Genomic DNA, 16734 nt, shown 5'->3' with positions numbered 1-16734 from the left:
AAATGGACAGCAAACAATTAAAGAACTTATCGTAGAGGAAGTGAGCTTTAGATCTAACATAGAGGAGTCAAAGTATGCAACACGTTAAAAAGAAAAGAGGTTAAATGAAACTACAATGAGAATTAAAATGACTTTATTTCTTTCTCCACCTTCCAGACCAATTTTAATCCATTTTAGACCTTCACAAGACAAATCTAATCTTCAAAAATAATAGCAGGAGCTGAAAGTTTCATGATGATACACTTTTACTAGGAATTATATTCCTTTAAAATTGTATTAAGAAATGTCAATTCCAGAACCTTATTAAGAGGCAAATATTACTGAGAATTTTCACAGTCAGCTATTATTAGACATTAAGACCTTAAAATAGATTTGGCCATGAGATTTTATTAGCAAGAACAATTAGCAGAATAAGGACTTTGAGGTAAAAACATGTGTGTGTGTGTGTGTGTGTGTGTGTGCGTGTGTACACTCACATATATATGTACTTGAAGAGTAGAGAACAGCACAGATAGACTGCTTCCTTAGTGGCTAGGAGGGTAGGGTGACAGAAAAGCCCTTGATTTTTGACTAAAAAAGGAAGTGAAGGCCATCAGAAATAAACCACTCATACAGTTTACTTTATTTTACTACAGCCCTTGACTTGAACCTAGTCACACTTACAAAAAGCAGAGATTAAAAAAAAAGAAAACATGACAGAAGCTTTGAGGGTGCGGTTGTCTACACAGATGTGGAGAGTATCCCACCCGTCAGAGCCTTCTTAAAGGCTTCTTTGACATCCTTGTTTCTAAGACTGTAGATAAGGGGGTTAAGCATGGGAATCACTGCTGTATAGAACACAGAGGCCACCTTCTCCTGGATGGTGCCACTGGGAGATGATGGTTTAAAGTACATAAAGATGATGGAACCATAAAATACCCCAACAGCAGCAAGATGGGAGCTGCAGGTATTGAAGGCTTTAGATCTACCTGCAGCTGAGTGGATGCACAGAATCCTGGAAAGGATGAAGGCATAAGAGATGAAGATGGCCAGAGCACATGCAAATACATTGACGCCCACCAAGATCATCACCAAAAGCTCCTTAGTATAGTCCCTTGAACAGGAGATACTCAGAAGAGGAAGGATATCACAGAAGTAATGCTGTATGACATTAGTTCCACAAAAGGAGCGACTAGATATGTAGCTGGTGTGAACCAAACCCCCTATAGCCCCTACTGTATACACACTGGAGACCAGCATAAAACAGACTCTATGGGACATTGTGGCATTGTAGAGCAAAGGGTTACAGATGGCAACATAGCGATCATATGCCATAACTGTGAGCATGTAGGAATCATCGATACCAAAGAAGCAGAAGAAAAAGAGCTGGAACATGCACTCAGGAAAAAAAGGTGAAATTCTTCTCTGTCACGAAGTTTACTAACATTTTGGGGAGTATGACAGAGGAGTAGCATAGATCTATGAAGGACAAGTTACTGAGGAAATAGTACATGGGGGTATGAAGCTGAGAACTGGTCCTGATTAAAAAGACCAAGCCCAAGTTTCCTGCCATGGAAGCGATGTAGATCAGTAGGAACAGGAGGAAGAGGGGGAGCTGGAGCAGCGGCTGCTCTGTCAGCCCTTCAAGTACAAACATAGCTACTGAAGAATGATTTCTATTATCCATTCTTCTCCCAGTTGTGATAGGTTGAGTGGTTTGAGGAAGAGAGTCTCATTAGACAAACATTGTCATCTGACAACCTTTTGTGAACCAAAATCTGGTAAATGGCATAATTTCCAACTTAGGCAAATTTCAGGAGTCTGAAACAAGAGAATAAAACATACTTTTAATTGAAGCCATTATCCAGAGAGTAATGTTTCATTTGGCTTCAGTTTTTATTATTCCTTGTGGTATTTAAAAGTGATAACCATTTTGTCTCCATAAATTGAGTTTTAGCTTCTGCTATAAAAGAAAGAAAGAATTCTTCAGTTATTCAGTCACCTTTATAGAAACTCTATATGGAGCAGTTATACCATTTTGTTGGTTTTCTATCTGCAACATGTTTTCTCTTGTTATCTTAGAAATTGACTTCGTCCTTAATGATGACCCGTGATTTTTCCATTTAAGCTTGGCATTTTGCATTTGCTCACTCAGTCCCCAACTCCAAATCACAGAGAGCCTTGGTTTCCTTCAAAGATTTTGATATCCCTCTGAGATACTGGTTTTAAATTTGTGTTTCCTTACTTACACCCTTATTATCATAGAGATATGAGAGGAATGAAACATGCTGAATGTCATAAGGTGAAGTAATGGTAGAAAGTAAGCTATTTTCATGTGTTGAAAGAAACTGAGGATAATAGCACATGCTGCTTGCGTGACTGAGCATCCATCATGGGCCAAGCATGATGTAATGATGTTATATATATGTTGTCATTTATTATTATTAAAAGCCTCATGAAAAGATACCACTATTGTCTCCATTTTGCAAATGGACTGATTGACACAGAAAGACAGAGAGAAAGGAGATTAAGTAAATGCTCTAAATTATAAAGCTTTTGTTTTACAAATGAACTTATGTAAATTTTCCAAGGTCACACAGCCACTAAGTATTAAAACCATTGTCTGTTCATTAAAAACTTCATGTGCCCTGTAAACCACTCTTTTTTTTTCCAATCATATTATGGTATCTTCTGTGCAGTATAAGTTATTATGTTGCTCTTATTAATGTTAAATCACTTCACTTAACATTTTCTCCATAATTTTATTGAGGATACTAAAATTGTAAAATGTAAAACTGAATAAATATTAACAAGTTTTTTCCTTGTATTTTAGTAAAATCTTATTGTCCTTTCAATCAACCTTAACACAGAAAAATAGGAAGGATAGATGTGCATGTGCATACTTACACCTACAAAGTTATCATGTGTAAAAGTGATTCCCTCTGCCCAATTCCTAAAATGCAAACTTGCTAGATAAAACTATAGCAATAACACAAAAAAATTGATTATGCAAGCTCTTCCTTTTAATTCTCCAATTTAGGAATATTATGTGAATGAAAACATTGCCTCTTTCAAGACAATAAGAAAAAGATTATTAAAATATACCTCAAGTGGCCAAGGCTTGCATGTAACAAGACTAAGGATACAATGACTAGATGGGGGCCAATGAAACATTGCAGGAAATGGGTAGAGGAACTATGAAATACCATATATTGTATATAGGTTTCTTGGATATTATGTGAACAGACTTACTCCCTACCATTTCTAAAACATTCCTCTGGTCAAATCAGATTTATCAGTGTATCTCAGACTCCCGAACATCCTCTTTAATTTTACTCATATTCTTAACCTAACTGCCATTCTATTACTGGGTAAAAACCCACCTATTCTCAAAGCCATTTATGAGTCTAATACTCCCTCAAATTTAAATTCCATGTGATTTATATTTCTTTGGCTTCTTCTCTCCCATCAAAGATACTTTGAAGCTCTGTTAGAGCATATAGCTTGTAATTTCTTATCTTATAGTTCTGTTTTAGTTTCTGTGAGTGGTAAAGACTGAGGATTTGAAGTCAAATGGAATCTTATTTATTTTCAGGCATGGCCACCTTCTGGCTCTATGACTCTGGATTGGTTACTTTTCCTGTATAAACCAGCTTCCTGGTACATAAATCAGAGGTAATGATTTCTATCTGTAATTCTCACCACAGTTCATTCATTTATTCTCTTACCAGATATCTAGTCTCACTGGTTTGAGAGTCTTCTGTGTGCCAATGATACAATACTGAATGAGACAAATTCTTGTTCTCGTAAAGTCTATATTCTGATGGGGGAAGCTCTTAATCACAGAGACAAATAGATATGGGATTTACTGTCAAACAGGGGAAGTACTGTGAAGTAAATTAATTTGTAAAGAAGTTGGTAATATGGGAGAGTACTCAAGGCTGACTCTCTAAAGAGGAGACAGTTGAGGTGAGTTCTAAATCAAGTAAGAGGAACTGCCAACAGTGTTCTGGTAATAGAGACCATCAAATGCAAAGGCTCAAAGACAGGCTATGCTTAACCTGTCTGAGAAACAGCCAGAAGACCAGTGTGGATGGAGCAGAGACTAAGGAAGAAAATGATAGGAGGGAAGGTTATCAGTTGAGCTTGATATCAGGTACAGACCTTGGTAACAACTATGAATTTTATGTTAATTGTGATGGGACTTTATTGAAGAGTTTGAAGTTGGTAAAATATTGTATGTTCTTATGTCTTTGAAAGGATCGCTCAGGGTTGGAGATGGATTCATGTCTAGATTTTCCTTGACAGATGTAAATAATTAGTACCACACATAGTGACAAAATGTAATTCAGTGCTATGTTCCCAGGTTGATAAACTTCAGAAAAAGATATTAAACATATTCTGTGTGGAATATGACTTTAACAACAGATCATTATTTCCTTGACAAAGTGTTAAGATCTCTTAATATGATAGCAGCTGTGGGTGATGGTGTTTCCAGGAGTGTGACTATTACTAAAGAAGTTTATTTAATATATTTAATAATATATTAAAGAAGTCTTTTTGAGGATCAGGATGTTCAAACCTCAAAAAATAAACATTAGTTGGTTTGGGTTGGAAGCAGCTGATTTAATGGAAATGCTGACTAGGTTTCTCATCCCAGAACCGCAACCAGGACAGAAGGGCAAACCCAAAAGCCAGTTTGTCGAAATGTAGGTTTTAGGGTTGGTCCCTTTCTTTTATTTTTAAGGGTAGGTTTGGGGACTTTTCTGAATCCACTTTTGGAAATGCATGAAGTAAAGAAAGATAGCATTTAAAATCTTCAATATACCTTTATGGAGTTTATGAAGTAGAATAAGATTCAAGAGCATGAGTTTGCTCATAGACTGATCCCTTACTCAATCAGAGCTGCGATACAAATAGGTTAGTTTCAGTGTCCTTTTAGTAAAAGAGACATTTATCTCTCTATAGCATTGTAATGCTATACTATTTAAGTCATGAGAATTGTTTAAACCTCAAAGTTCACTAGAAAGGAAAGACTTTATTAATTTGAATGGGCTTTACGTGGAGAAGAAAGGCAAGAGTGTGAGGCAAAGAATATATCTATGGAACCAGTGGAAGGAGAAAGGGGCCCCACGCATTGCACACTCTGTGCCCACATAACATGAAATGGATACTGTCTGCCTGTTCATTCCTGTCTACAGGGTATAAACAGTAGGTCCATCAGTGACCATCTTTCAAAATTCAGTTTCAACTGCAACGTCTTATCAAAGACAAGTGGAATTTTGTGACTTACTTGAATATTTTCATCAGAGAAAGTGCAGCAGTTTCTACATAATTGTATATCTTCGGCCTCACATAGTGCACACACACAGAATTACAAGAGAATTTTATCATCAAACAGTAACAGCCCTGCATTTTCCAATCCTGGTGGAATGCTGGAGATGATTCTGCTTAGGAATTCAGGGAACATTGATGAAGAATAGCAATCAAAGACCAACCAAGCAAAGTAAAAAAAGTAATCTTACTGACCTTCAGACCTCTAGTATTGAGAGGAAAAATTTTATTTACATCCATTTGAACCTGAATGAGATGATTATGAGCAAATGTTCCCCTTAGGGCTCTTCATCCCAGTAGTTTGAAACTATAGGGAAGGAACAATTACAGAGTACATATTTATTGGCAGTAGCTGCATTCATGTTGATCCCTGGGGTATTTAAAACAAACGTCACACATTTTCCCCTGATTGGTAGGGAGGTTAATAATGATTCCATAGCAAACAGCAAACTTTTGGCACCCTGTGAAAGGTCAAATTGTTTTATCAAAATAATGAAATAGTATAAAATATTTCTTTAGCATTTTCATTGTCTGTACATATAGGCCAAACCCATTTTACACCTCCGCATCCAGGAAACTTAAAAATGTATTTTTTAACACATCTGGAAGTTTTAGAGCATTATGCATGGAGAAGGAGAAGAAGGACATGCTTCCTTTCTTTGAGTCAAAAGTGTAACCTGGGTTCCAGGGCACCTTCTTTACCATATGTCTATGGGAAGCACACATCCATTCAATTTTCCAATTTGGTCCCAATTTCTTACTTAAAACCATTGTTATTTATCTGCTGATATCTTTATCAAGTTTTAACAGCTTTGCTGAAGTATAATTGGCTTATAATATGTAGCATATTTTAAAAATATACAACTAGGTGCTTGACATATGTATTCACTCATGAAACCTTCACCAATATCAAGAAAATTACCATGTACACTCTCCTCCAAATTTTTTCATGCTCCTCTCAGCCTTTTCCCACCCATTGCAAGACAACCATGGATATGCTTTTTGACACTGTGGATTATTTTGCAGTTTCTAGAATGGTATCTTTATAGATCTATGTACTACATACTCTTTTAGTCTAATTTCTTTTACTCAGCCTCTCTATTTTGAGACTCACTCATGGTTTTGTGTGTATTGATAGTTTTGTTTTACTTATGAGTAGTAATCCAGTGTTTGGATATGTCACAATTATTTATCCTCACCTATTCAAGGACATTTAAGTTGTTTCTTGGTTTGGTAGTTATTAATTATAAACAGAAGACGTTGTATGGAAAATGTTTTCATTTTTCTTGGGGTTGTATTGTAGGTGTAAAGTTAATTGTTTGAGACACTGCCAAACTATTTTCCAAAGAGGTTGCATCATTTTGCATTTCCTTCTACTGTGCATGAGAGTTTCAGTTCCTCTACATTTCACACGGGATGTTATTTCTGATGCTGAGTTGGGTGGGGTAGAAAGTAGGGGGTGGTAGTCAGGGTGGAGGGAGAAGGAGGTGGCAGCCAATTGCTTATAAATGGTGCCTAACCAGGATCCAAAGCCTAAATTCCAGGAGGGTTCTGTGCTTTCATGAGCCCTTGCTTTATGAAGCAAAGTGTGTAAAGATTTCCATAAAGGGTAAACATATTAAATAATTTATACATTACAGTGGTTGGAATAAAAACTGGATGAATGAGTTCTAGAAAGCAGAGTACTCAAATCTGTAGAAACAGAGAGAACTTCAAACACGCTAATCAGGAGCAGCATACAGGGGGAAGATGAGAGGGGCTGTCCCAGCAAAGAAGACATCTGGTCTGCTGCAGGAAAATGTTGACATGAAAACAACAACAAAAAGACAAATAGAACCCTCAGAAGAAAAGGGCCCACTGTTGAAAATGAGGAAACATTCATGAACAGAGTTGAAGTTAAAGATTCCTTAAAAACTAAGACCATGGCTTTTTGATTCCTGGAATTTAATCACCAGGCATAAACAGCTGTTTTATATTCCTGCCAAGAAGAATGTGGATTCCATTCTAGAGGAATATGCAAAATAAGAAATCTCAAGGAAACACAGATAATAAGGAATATGCTGTTAATGAAGTTATGGCAGGGATAAAAGAATTCTTCAGTGTAATGCTGGGCACTCAGCGATTCTACAAATTTGAGAGTCCATCATATGCTGAAATCTTTGCAGATCACCTGATGCACCTATGTACCAGGTGTGTGAAGTGCCACACCTACTGAGATTATTTGTATGAATTGAGCAATGTTGGCCTATTCCCCTCTGGATGAGAAGAGCCTTGCTTTATTTAATGCTGAATTGTCTTCATGATTTCCTAAAGCATCTGGCAAAGAATTCCATGACTTTGTTTAGTGCCAGTGATTATGAAGGGGCTCCTCCTGAGTATTATCAGAAAGCTGTGTGAGACTGCCGACACTCACTTATGTTCGAGTCTCTGTTAATGCATTGTGGCTCCTAGTCCTCTTGTACAAATGACGAAACTTTGAAAATGTTAGTGTATACCAGAATTGATGTATGTTTATTTTTGGTTTAATTTTAAACAGAAAATAAAAGAGGTTATACTCCTTTTTTCTTTTTCTTTTCTGCTTTTTTTTTCATTTCAAAATTGCTACCAATGTATTCAGTGATGGACAACAGAGAGACATGCTGTGAGGTGTTTTATGGCTTAATTGACAAAGTTGCTTTTGAATGATGGTCATTCTATTCCTGTGACTATATGCACTTTTATGATATGTGTTAATGCCATATGACAAAATGCTCTGATTGGTGCCAAAGGTTCAATGCCATGTATATAGCTGAACACAGTCACCCATTTGTGCTCTTTTAATTTTATTTTTAATGGTGTTTAAAGTAAAGAGACCATCCTTTGGAAGTTATCCATGTTGTTCCTTAAGCATTTTTATCTTTGCTCAGATTGTTGAAAAATGATGGCTCTCTCATGGTTTTTGTATTTGTGTCTAATGGACCTTTTAACATGATAGACATAATGCATTGTTTAGCTAGAATTTTATGAAAAAGTCAGTGTTTTAGGAATTTTTTTTCAATTTTCAATACATTTTTTCTTTAAATTTCAAAACGCAAAAAAAAATTAGTTTCTTTTTTGTTTCCTTAATATTGAATTTTGAGAAAACTTTTATTATATATTCATGGTATCATTCCTATATCAAATATTGTGTTTCAAATATTGTTTTGTAGACTGTAATTGGTGTTTTAATTCCATTAACATTGTCTTTCAAAGAGTAGAAAATTTGGTGAAATCTAATCAATCATTATTTTATTTTTGTGGATTATGCTTTCAGTGTTATATCTAAAAATTTTTGCCTAATGCAATGCCACAAAGACTTTTTCCTACAATGCCTCATGAAAATTTTATAGTTTTAGATCTACATTTAGGCATATAATCAATTTAAGTTATTTTTATATGGTGCAATATATGTATTATAGTTACCTTTTCCATAGGAATGTCCATTCTTTCCAGCGATTTTGCCAAGATCAACTGACCACCTATGTGAATGTCTACTTTTGGACTCTTTATTCTGTTCCACTGATCACTTTTGTCTATATTGTGTCTATACCACACTGTATTGATAATCATGGTATCTAATAAGTTTTAAAGTGTGAAGTGTAAATTCTTCACCATTGTTCTTTTTTTCAGTGTAGCACAAGAAACACAGCCTGATTTCAGACATTTCAACCCCTCAGCTTTCTCACTCTTTCTCACTGAGGAAATATTTTGTGAACTCCAACTATAGAATGTTTGCTTTTGGTCAGTTATTATGCATAGTTCTTTAAAATTGGGACTTTCTTTTTTTTCAGGTACATCGCAATGTGTATAAAATGCAGTTAAATTGAATTGACCTCAGAAAAGTCAGGAGACAGGCTGGGAGAGTGAAAAAGAGGAAACAAACCCACAGTGAAAGCACATGACAGCATTTTACAAGTAAAATTTTTTTCAAGGAATGCCTCATCCTTGACTAATGGGATTCTGGGCAAGAGTCAATCTTTCTGGGCCTCAATTCCCCACCTATAGACTGGAGATGAAGATAACTGCATGGTCTGAGTGGTATGCTAGAAAGCTTGGCTGGTCCTTGTCCTCAGTTCCAAGGGAAGCAACCTCTTAGTCTTTCAGATTTCTTGTGATAGGTGAGTCTTTTGCTATTCACAGGGGGCCCAGGACCACACCAAATAGTTCATGTACTAACCAGACTTCAGAGAGGTGCAAGAATTGCCTACAGTCTTAGTGTGAGGACCAATCCACCCAGAAAGCCCAACCAGGTGATTAGAGGGGTGGGGCTTTGAGCGACATCACATCAGCCCCACCTCTGGAGGTGGGGGATTGCAGAGTGAGCTCAACCACGTGGACACTGATTCTGCCAATCCCCATATAAATGTGGGATTCTCTAAGACAGGATGAACTTCCAGGGAGAAAATAAAAACATAACTGCACCCAGAGAGAACATGGAGTTTGCCTTTGAGACCTCCCAGACCTCACCCTGTGCATGTCTTCGTTTGCTTCTTCTTATTTGTATACTTTTACTATAATAAAACTATACTTGTATGTATAGTGTTTTCAGGGAGTTCTGTGAGGTTTTTTTTTTAACAAATTATCAAAACTCAGTGGGGTGGTAGGGACTCCCAAATTGAAGCCAATTGGTCAGAAGTGTGGGTGGTCTGGGCCCCTGAGCTGTGTCTGGTGCCTGAAGGAGAGTCTGGTAGAGGATTGCCCTTAACCTGTGGGGATTGCCCAATTCTGGGTAGTTACATTCAGCATTGAGTTAAATTGAAAAGCTGAATAATTTGCAGTTGCTGATTGAACTTGTGATATCCTATGCACTCAGGTGACTTTGGAGATTAGTGTTAAAACTTTTGATGCTATACAAATATTAGGTCAAAATAACCTGAGTCATTTTGTGTCCTGTGCTAACTCTACCACCTCTTTACAGGCAGAATTCAAAAGTAAATCTTCAAGGTCTATCTATTGGTTGATTGATTAACAAAAGATTTAGGCCTTGTAACCGTTGGCCCAAAAGGAAGGAAGGCTTTGGGCCACGGTAGGATCTACTCATTCTCTAATTCTAGAGTAGGTAGGCATGTAATGATCGTTAGGGGATTTATTTGGCCTGAATTAGGTCCTCTCATAACCTTTGGGCTAATTCAGTCCTTCACCTTTCCAGCCCTGACCTAATTAGTCCTGTTTCTAATATTATCGTACCTAATTCAGATGCCACCCCCACACTGCTGCCAGAGTGTTCCTATTAATACATGACTGATCCCTTACCTCCTTGAAATTGTCAAAATGGTTCCTAATTATTTTCAAAATAAAATAAGAACCCCCTTTACATAGTTTAGGACCCACATATAGCCCTTCCTCTTGTCATTGTCTCTTTTGCATGCTAAATTCTAGTTTATCTTCATCAATGTTGATTAGTCTTCCATGGTATTTTGTTCATGACTTGATCAGTGGGCACTTGACATTCTGACTTCTACTTATTTACTTCCCTTTCTCCCTGTGAGACTATGGAAAGCTTGAGAGTAGAGTATTTGTCTTTTATCTCAATGTAACTAGTACAGTTCCAGGTATATTGTAAATTTTCAGGAACTGCTTCTTGAAAGGGTACAGCATTGAATGAGTGACAGACAGACAATCCCTTGCTGCTGATAATGGGTAAGTGAACAGGGCTTCAGACTGAAGTTCACTGGATTCTCTGCAGCTTTCAGGGTCAAGGGCTTGGGGTGTGTTGATGGAGTTGCTCCATAGGGACCCTAGGGAGGAGATTTGCTTCTCATCAAGCCACCCTTTTTCTTTCTCTCCTTATTGGGCCTGGATCAGAAAACCCAACCTGACCTTGAACAAGTCAATTTCTGCTTATCCAAATAAAGAGAAAATAAAGGAGTTTAATCTTTTACTGTGTGAGGTATAATGTCCTATAATATATGAGGCATTATATGTCTCTAATTTATGGTTTATTTTTCACCATAATCTTATTTTTATTTTTTTGCCATTTTTAAGACGATGGAAAATCTATATTCTTCCCATGCGAAAGCTCAAATAAGCAAAAACTGTGACTAAAGACATTTTGCGTATCATCAGTTTCTACTTGATTTGATTTAAAGTAAAATTTATAATATTAGTTTGATTCATGAGTTTTTAATTGTACTGTATTAAACTACATGGTAGACCATAAAATAAACTGTTTGGCAAATACATATTTAAATTAAATATTATGTAGTGAATACTTAAGTATATAATTTCTTCCATCTGGGCCACCTCAATTTTCTCATTTCTAAATGGTGAACTTTGATCAAATAAACTTGAAGACCACTTCCAGCTCTAAAAGGCTATGATAATAAGAATAATTAGCATTCATTGACTGATAGCCAATTCATTTTTATCAGACATTTAGTTTTTTTCTCATTGTTTTTTATTACTGCATTGAGTATTCCAGTAACTAAGTCATTGTTCTCAACTTTTCCTTTAAGATGAGTTCTCAGGAAATTGGTTTCCAGTACAAGAATAAGAATATTTTGAAAGCTTTTGCTATATTTTGTCCTCCATAAAGTTTGTACTGATTTAAATTTCCTCTAGCAATTTAGTATTTAATATAAGTAATCGTATATGCATTTACATAAATTGTTGAAAAACATACAGGCATATATTACTTGTGATTATTTCTGAGGAATATACTATTCATCTTTTTGTTATGTATTTACGAATGATTTGTATTACTTGTGTAATCATTGCTAGTCCATATTTCCTATATTTAACATGGTTTATAAAACTTTTTGCACTTAATTTTGATTCTCATAGTGTGTCCATTAAACAGATAATGAAACCAAAGTAGAAAAAGGTTATGAAACTTATTCAAAGTCATATTGCTATTTAGTGCCACAGACTAGACTCGAAACTTGATCTTCAGCTCAAGTTCTTTTTCCAGTGCCCCATGTTGATTTTTTTTTTTTTTTCACATGGGCAGGGACTGAGAATTGAAGCCAGGTCCTCTGGCATGGCAGGCAAGCATTCTTGCCTGCTGAGCCACCGTGGCCTGTCTCCCATGTTGACTTCTAAAGAAAATATGATCAGAATCTTGACAATGAAGTTATGGAAGTTGGCTGGCTCCCACTTTACAGTTGCTTGCTACAGAGTCACAGGCTCTGATGATTGGCCTCCAGGATTTGTCTTAGTGGATCAGTGACAGAAAGTAGCATTCTGCCCAGTTATGGAGCACCACAGCCAAGCACTTAGTGGCAAAGTGTAGGCTGGGGAAAGCAGCCTGAACAAAATCCCTTGCTTTGGAAATTTGAGCTGATAATTTAAGCTCTCTGGAACTTAGATCTGTGAAATGTCTCTTCATATGTTTTTATCTACATTTTATTTTTGTCATTTTATTATTGAGTTGCAAAAATCTTGATATATTCTTGGAACAAGTCCTTTTACAGATGTACACAAACATTTTCTCCCAGTTTCAGTTTATCTATTCATTTTCTTAATGTTCTTTGACAAGCAGAAGTTTTTAATTTTGCTGAGGTTTAATTAATCATTTTTTAAAATTTAATGTTTACTGCTCTTTCTGTTCTAAAACTATTTGCCTGACTGAGCTTACACATCTATTCTTCAATGTGTTCTTCTACAACATTAATAGTTTTGGGAGGTGCAAGGGTAGTTCAGTGGTAGAATTGCCACCTGCTATGTGGGAGACCTGGGTTCAATTCCTGGACCATGCACTTCCCCCCTTAAAAAAATAGATAACAAGGAAAACAAACAAATTCAACAAATGGTGCTGCAATAACAGGATACTCACATGGAAAGAAAATAAAATATGACCCCACCATACCATACGGCATAGAAAAAAATTAACAGTTTTATTCTTTATATTTATTATCAATATCAAATTAATTTTTGTGCATGCTTGGAAATTTCATTTATGTCCACATTGTTCCAGGTATGTATTACTGCATCACAAACTACTGCAAAACTTGGTGAACTAAAATAACAACCATTTCATTATGCTCTCAGTTTTATAGGCTGTGAATTTTAAAAAGTCTCTAATAGGGTGACTCAAATGGCAAGAGATGGCTAGAAAAAAGTGGTATGCCTAGATCCTCAGTTCCAACTCTTGGCTGAGTGCCTTACTTTTTATCTAGATCACATCTACTGTGGCTGAAATATCTAGGATGCTTTTTTTTCTTATATGTATTGTATTTAAGTTTAGATGGTAAGAAGAGCTGTTGCTCTCAGAACAAAGAGTCAGCATCTCATTCACCTGAGGGCCTCTCCAGCTGGCTAGCTTTGGGGTCCTCACCTTAAAATAGTTGGATTTCTCACATGGAGCTTTAATTCTCCAAGAGGAAATATTTCAAGGAAGAGAAAGTAGTAGCTGCTAGTCTCCTAAGGTCTATGCCTGGAAAAAAGCACAGTAGTATCGCATCATATTCTATAGCCAAATCAGTCACAGAGTTCAAGAAGGGAACATAGATATACCCTGTCAGTGGAATCATGGATTAGTAAATGCTATCTATCTTGAATTCTCCATGTGTATGCATATATCTAGTTGTTCCAGGACTATTTCTTGAAAAATATGTTTCTTTCTTCATGGAATGGCTTTGACACATTTGTCAAAAATCAATTCCATTCTCTCAGTAAATAAACTTCTCAATTTTATTTTGCATAGTGATTTATGAATGCAACCTTATGCCAGTACCATACTATTTTGATGAGTATGGCTTTATAGTAAAACTTGAACACACCTTTGTTATTTCAGCAATATTTGGAATTTTCAGAGTTGGGGATTTGTTTACCTTTTATTAAATTTATTCCTATTTTTGTAATATCTTATACAAAACTATAAGGAAGTTTGATATTTTATTTTATATTAACTTTTAAAGTATAGAAATATAGTTTATTTTATTATTTATTTATTTATGTATTGCTTGAGCTAGCTCTGGGAATTGAACCTGGGTCTCTGGTGTGGCAGGCAAGAATTCTGTTACTGACCCGCCATTGCACTGCCCTATAGTCTATTTTTATGTATTGCTCTTTTATCCTGAAAATATTCTAAACAAAAATAGTGGTGGTGGTGATTACCATGAAGTGTCATTATTAACAATGCTGTAATCTTCAAAATGAGCTTTACATTTTTTATACTCTGTATGACACTCATTTCTTTTTTTCTATTTTATTTCACTGGCTCAGATCAGCAGCACCACAGCAGCATTGGACACTCAAACTAAGCTCCCCAAATCCCCAGTGACCACACTATGGTTGCTTTTTTTCCTTGCAAAAATTACAGCAAGATGATATAAGTGCAATTTAAATCAACACAGAAAATCACTTCATCCGGGATTCCTAAGGTTAAATTCGAAATTCATTATGTGGGCACTGTTAGGGTAAGAAACTATTTCTCATTTTTTAGAGGAGTCTCATCCATTAATAAAAGCTATAAAATAAATAATCCTCACAACCAAGTAGACTGACCTACGGGGAAAAAATTTCAAATCAGTAGTAAGCAACAGAAAATCCCATCTATCTTCACGTTTTATATTCTTAAGAAATTTGACTAAAGTTCATCTCTTTTCTTGAGAACGTGAAAAGAAGAATAACAGTCCCTCTTATTTACTTTTTATTTCTCTAATGTCAGTTCACATCAGTGGGACCATACAGTATTTGTTCTTTAGTTTTTGACTAGTCTCACTCAGCATAATGTTCTCTAGGTCCATCCATGTTATTACATGCTTCATAAGTTTATTCTGTCTTAAAGCTGCATAATATTCCATCGTATGTATATACCACATTTTGTTTAGCCACTCGTCTGTTGATGGACATTTTGGCTGTTTCCATCTCTTTGCAATTGTAAATAATGCTGCTATAAACATTGGTGTGCAAATGTCCATTTGTGTCTTTGCCCTTAAGTCCTCTGAGTAGATACCTAGCAATGGTATTGCTGGGTTGTATGGTAATTGTATATTCAGTTTTTTGAGGAACTGCCAAACTTCCTTCCACAGTGGTTGCACCATTCGACATTCCCACCAACAGTGGATAAGTGTGCCTCTTTCTCCACATCCTCTCCAGCACTTGTCATTTTTTGTTTTGTTGATAATGGCCATTCTGGTGGGTGTGAGATGATATCTCATTGTGGTTTTGATTTGCATTTCTCTAATGGCCAGGGACATTGAGCATCTCTTCATGTGTCTTTTGGCCATTTGTATTTCCTCTTCTGAGAGGTGTCTGTTCAAGTCTTTTTCCCATTTTGTAATTGGGTTGGCTGTCTTTTTGTTGTTGAGTTGAACAATCTCTTTATAAATTCTGGATACTAAAACTTTATCTGATATGTCATTTCCAAATATTGTCTCCCATTGTGTAGGCTGTCTTTCTACTTTCTTGATGAAGTTCTTTGATGCACAAAAGTGTTTAATTTTGAGAAGCTCCCATTTATTTCTTTCTTTCTTCAGTGCTCTTGCTTTAGGTGTAAGGTCCATAAAACCGCCTCCAATTGTAAGTTTCATAAGATATCTTCCTACATTTTCCTCTAACTGTTTTATGATCTTAGACCTAATGTTTAGATCTTTGATCCATTTTGAGTTAACTTTTGTATAGGGTGTGAGATACGGGTCCTCTTTCGTTCTTTTGCATATGGTTATCCAGTTCTCTAGGCACCATTTATTGAAGAGACTGTTCTGTCCCAGGTGAATTGGCTTGACTGCCTTATCAAAGATCAAATGTCCATAGATGAGAGGGTCTATATCTCAGCACGCTATTTGATTCCATTGGTCGATATATCTATCCTTATGCCAATACCATGCTGTTTTGACCACTGTGGCTTCATAATATGCCTTAAAGTCCGGCAGCGTGAGACCTCCAGCTTCGTTTTTTTTTTTCTCAAGATACTTTTAGCAATTCGGGACACCCTGCCCTTCTAGATAAATTTGCTTATTGGTTTTTCTATTTCCAAAGAATAAGTTGTTGGGATTTTGATTGGTATTGCATTGAATCTGTAAATCAATTTAGGTAGGATTGACATCTTAACTATATTTAGTCTTCCAATCCATGAACACAGTAAGTCCTTCCATCTATTTAGGTCTTCTGTGATTTCTTTTAACAGTTTTTTGTAGTTTTCTTTGTATAGATCTTCTGTCTCTTTAGTTAAATTTATTCCTAAGTATTTTATTCTTTTAGTTGCAATTGTAAATGGTATTCGTTTCTTGATTTCCCCCTCAGCTTGTTCGTTGCTAGTGTATAGAAACACTACCGATTTTTGAATGTTGATCTTGTAACCTGCTACTTTGCTGTATTCATTTATTAGCTCTAGTAGTTTTGTTGTGGATTTTTCTGGGTTTTCGATGTATAGTATCATATCATCTGCAAACAGTGATAGTTTTACTTCTTCCTTTCCAATTTTGATTCCTTATATTTCTTTTTCTTGCCTACTTGCTC

General features: G+C 36.0%; 1 protein-coding gene and 1 pseudogene across 1 annotated transcript; one reads left to right on the top strand and one right to left on the bottom strand.

The window, feature by feature from the left end:
• Positions 1–720: 720 nt before the first annotated feature.
• On the bottom strand, positions 721–1666 carry LOC143645010 (olfactory receptor 8D2-like). The gene is given in 2 exon segments (XM_077114676.1): positions 721–1380; positions 1382–1666. Coding segments are annotated over 2 exon segments (945 nt in total).
• Positions 1667–6302: 4636 nt separating this feature from the next.
• On the top strand, positions 6303–7710 carry LOC143645009 (mortality factor 4-like protein 1 pseudogene; annotated as a pseudogene).
• The last annotated feature ends 9024 nt before the right edge of the window (positions 7711–16734 follow it).

The sequence above is a fragment of the Tamandua tetradactyla genome, chromosome 8, assembly GCF_023851605.1.
Source record: "Tamandua tetradactyla isolate mTamTet1 chromosome 8, mTamTet1.pri, whole genome shotgun sequence".
Lineage (NCBI taxonomy): Eukaryota > Metazoa > Chordata > Mammalia > Pilosa > Myrmecophagidae > Tamandua > Tamandua tetradactyla.
The sequence above is the reverse complement of the archived record's forward strand: the minus strand, read 5'-3'. Positions and strand labels throughout refer to the sequence as shown.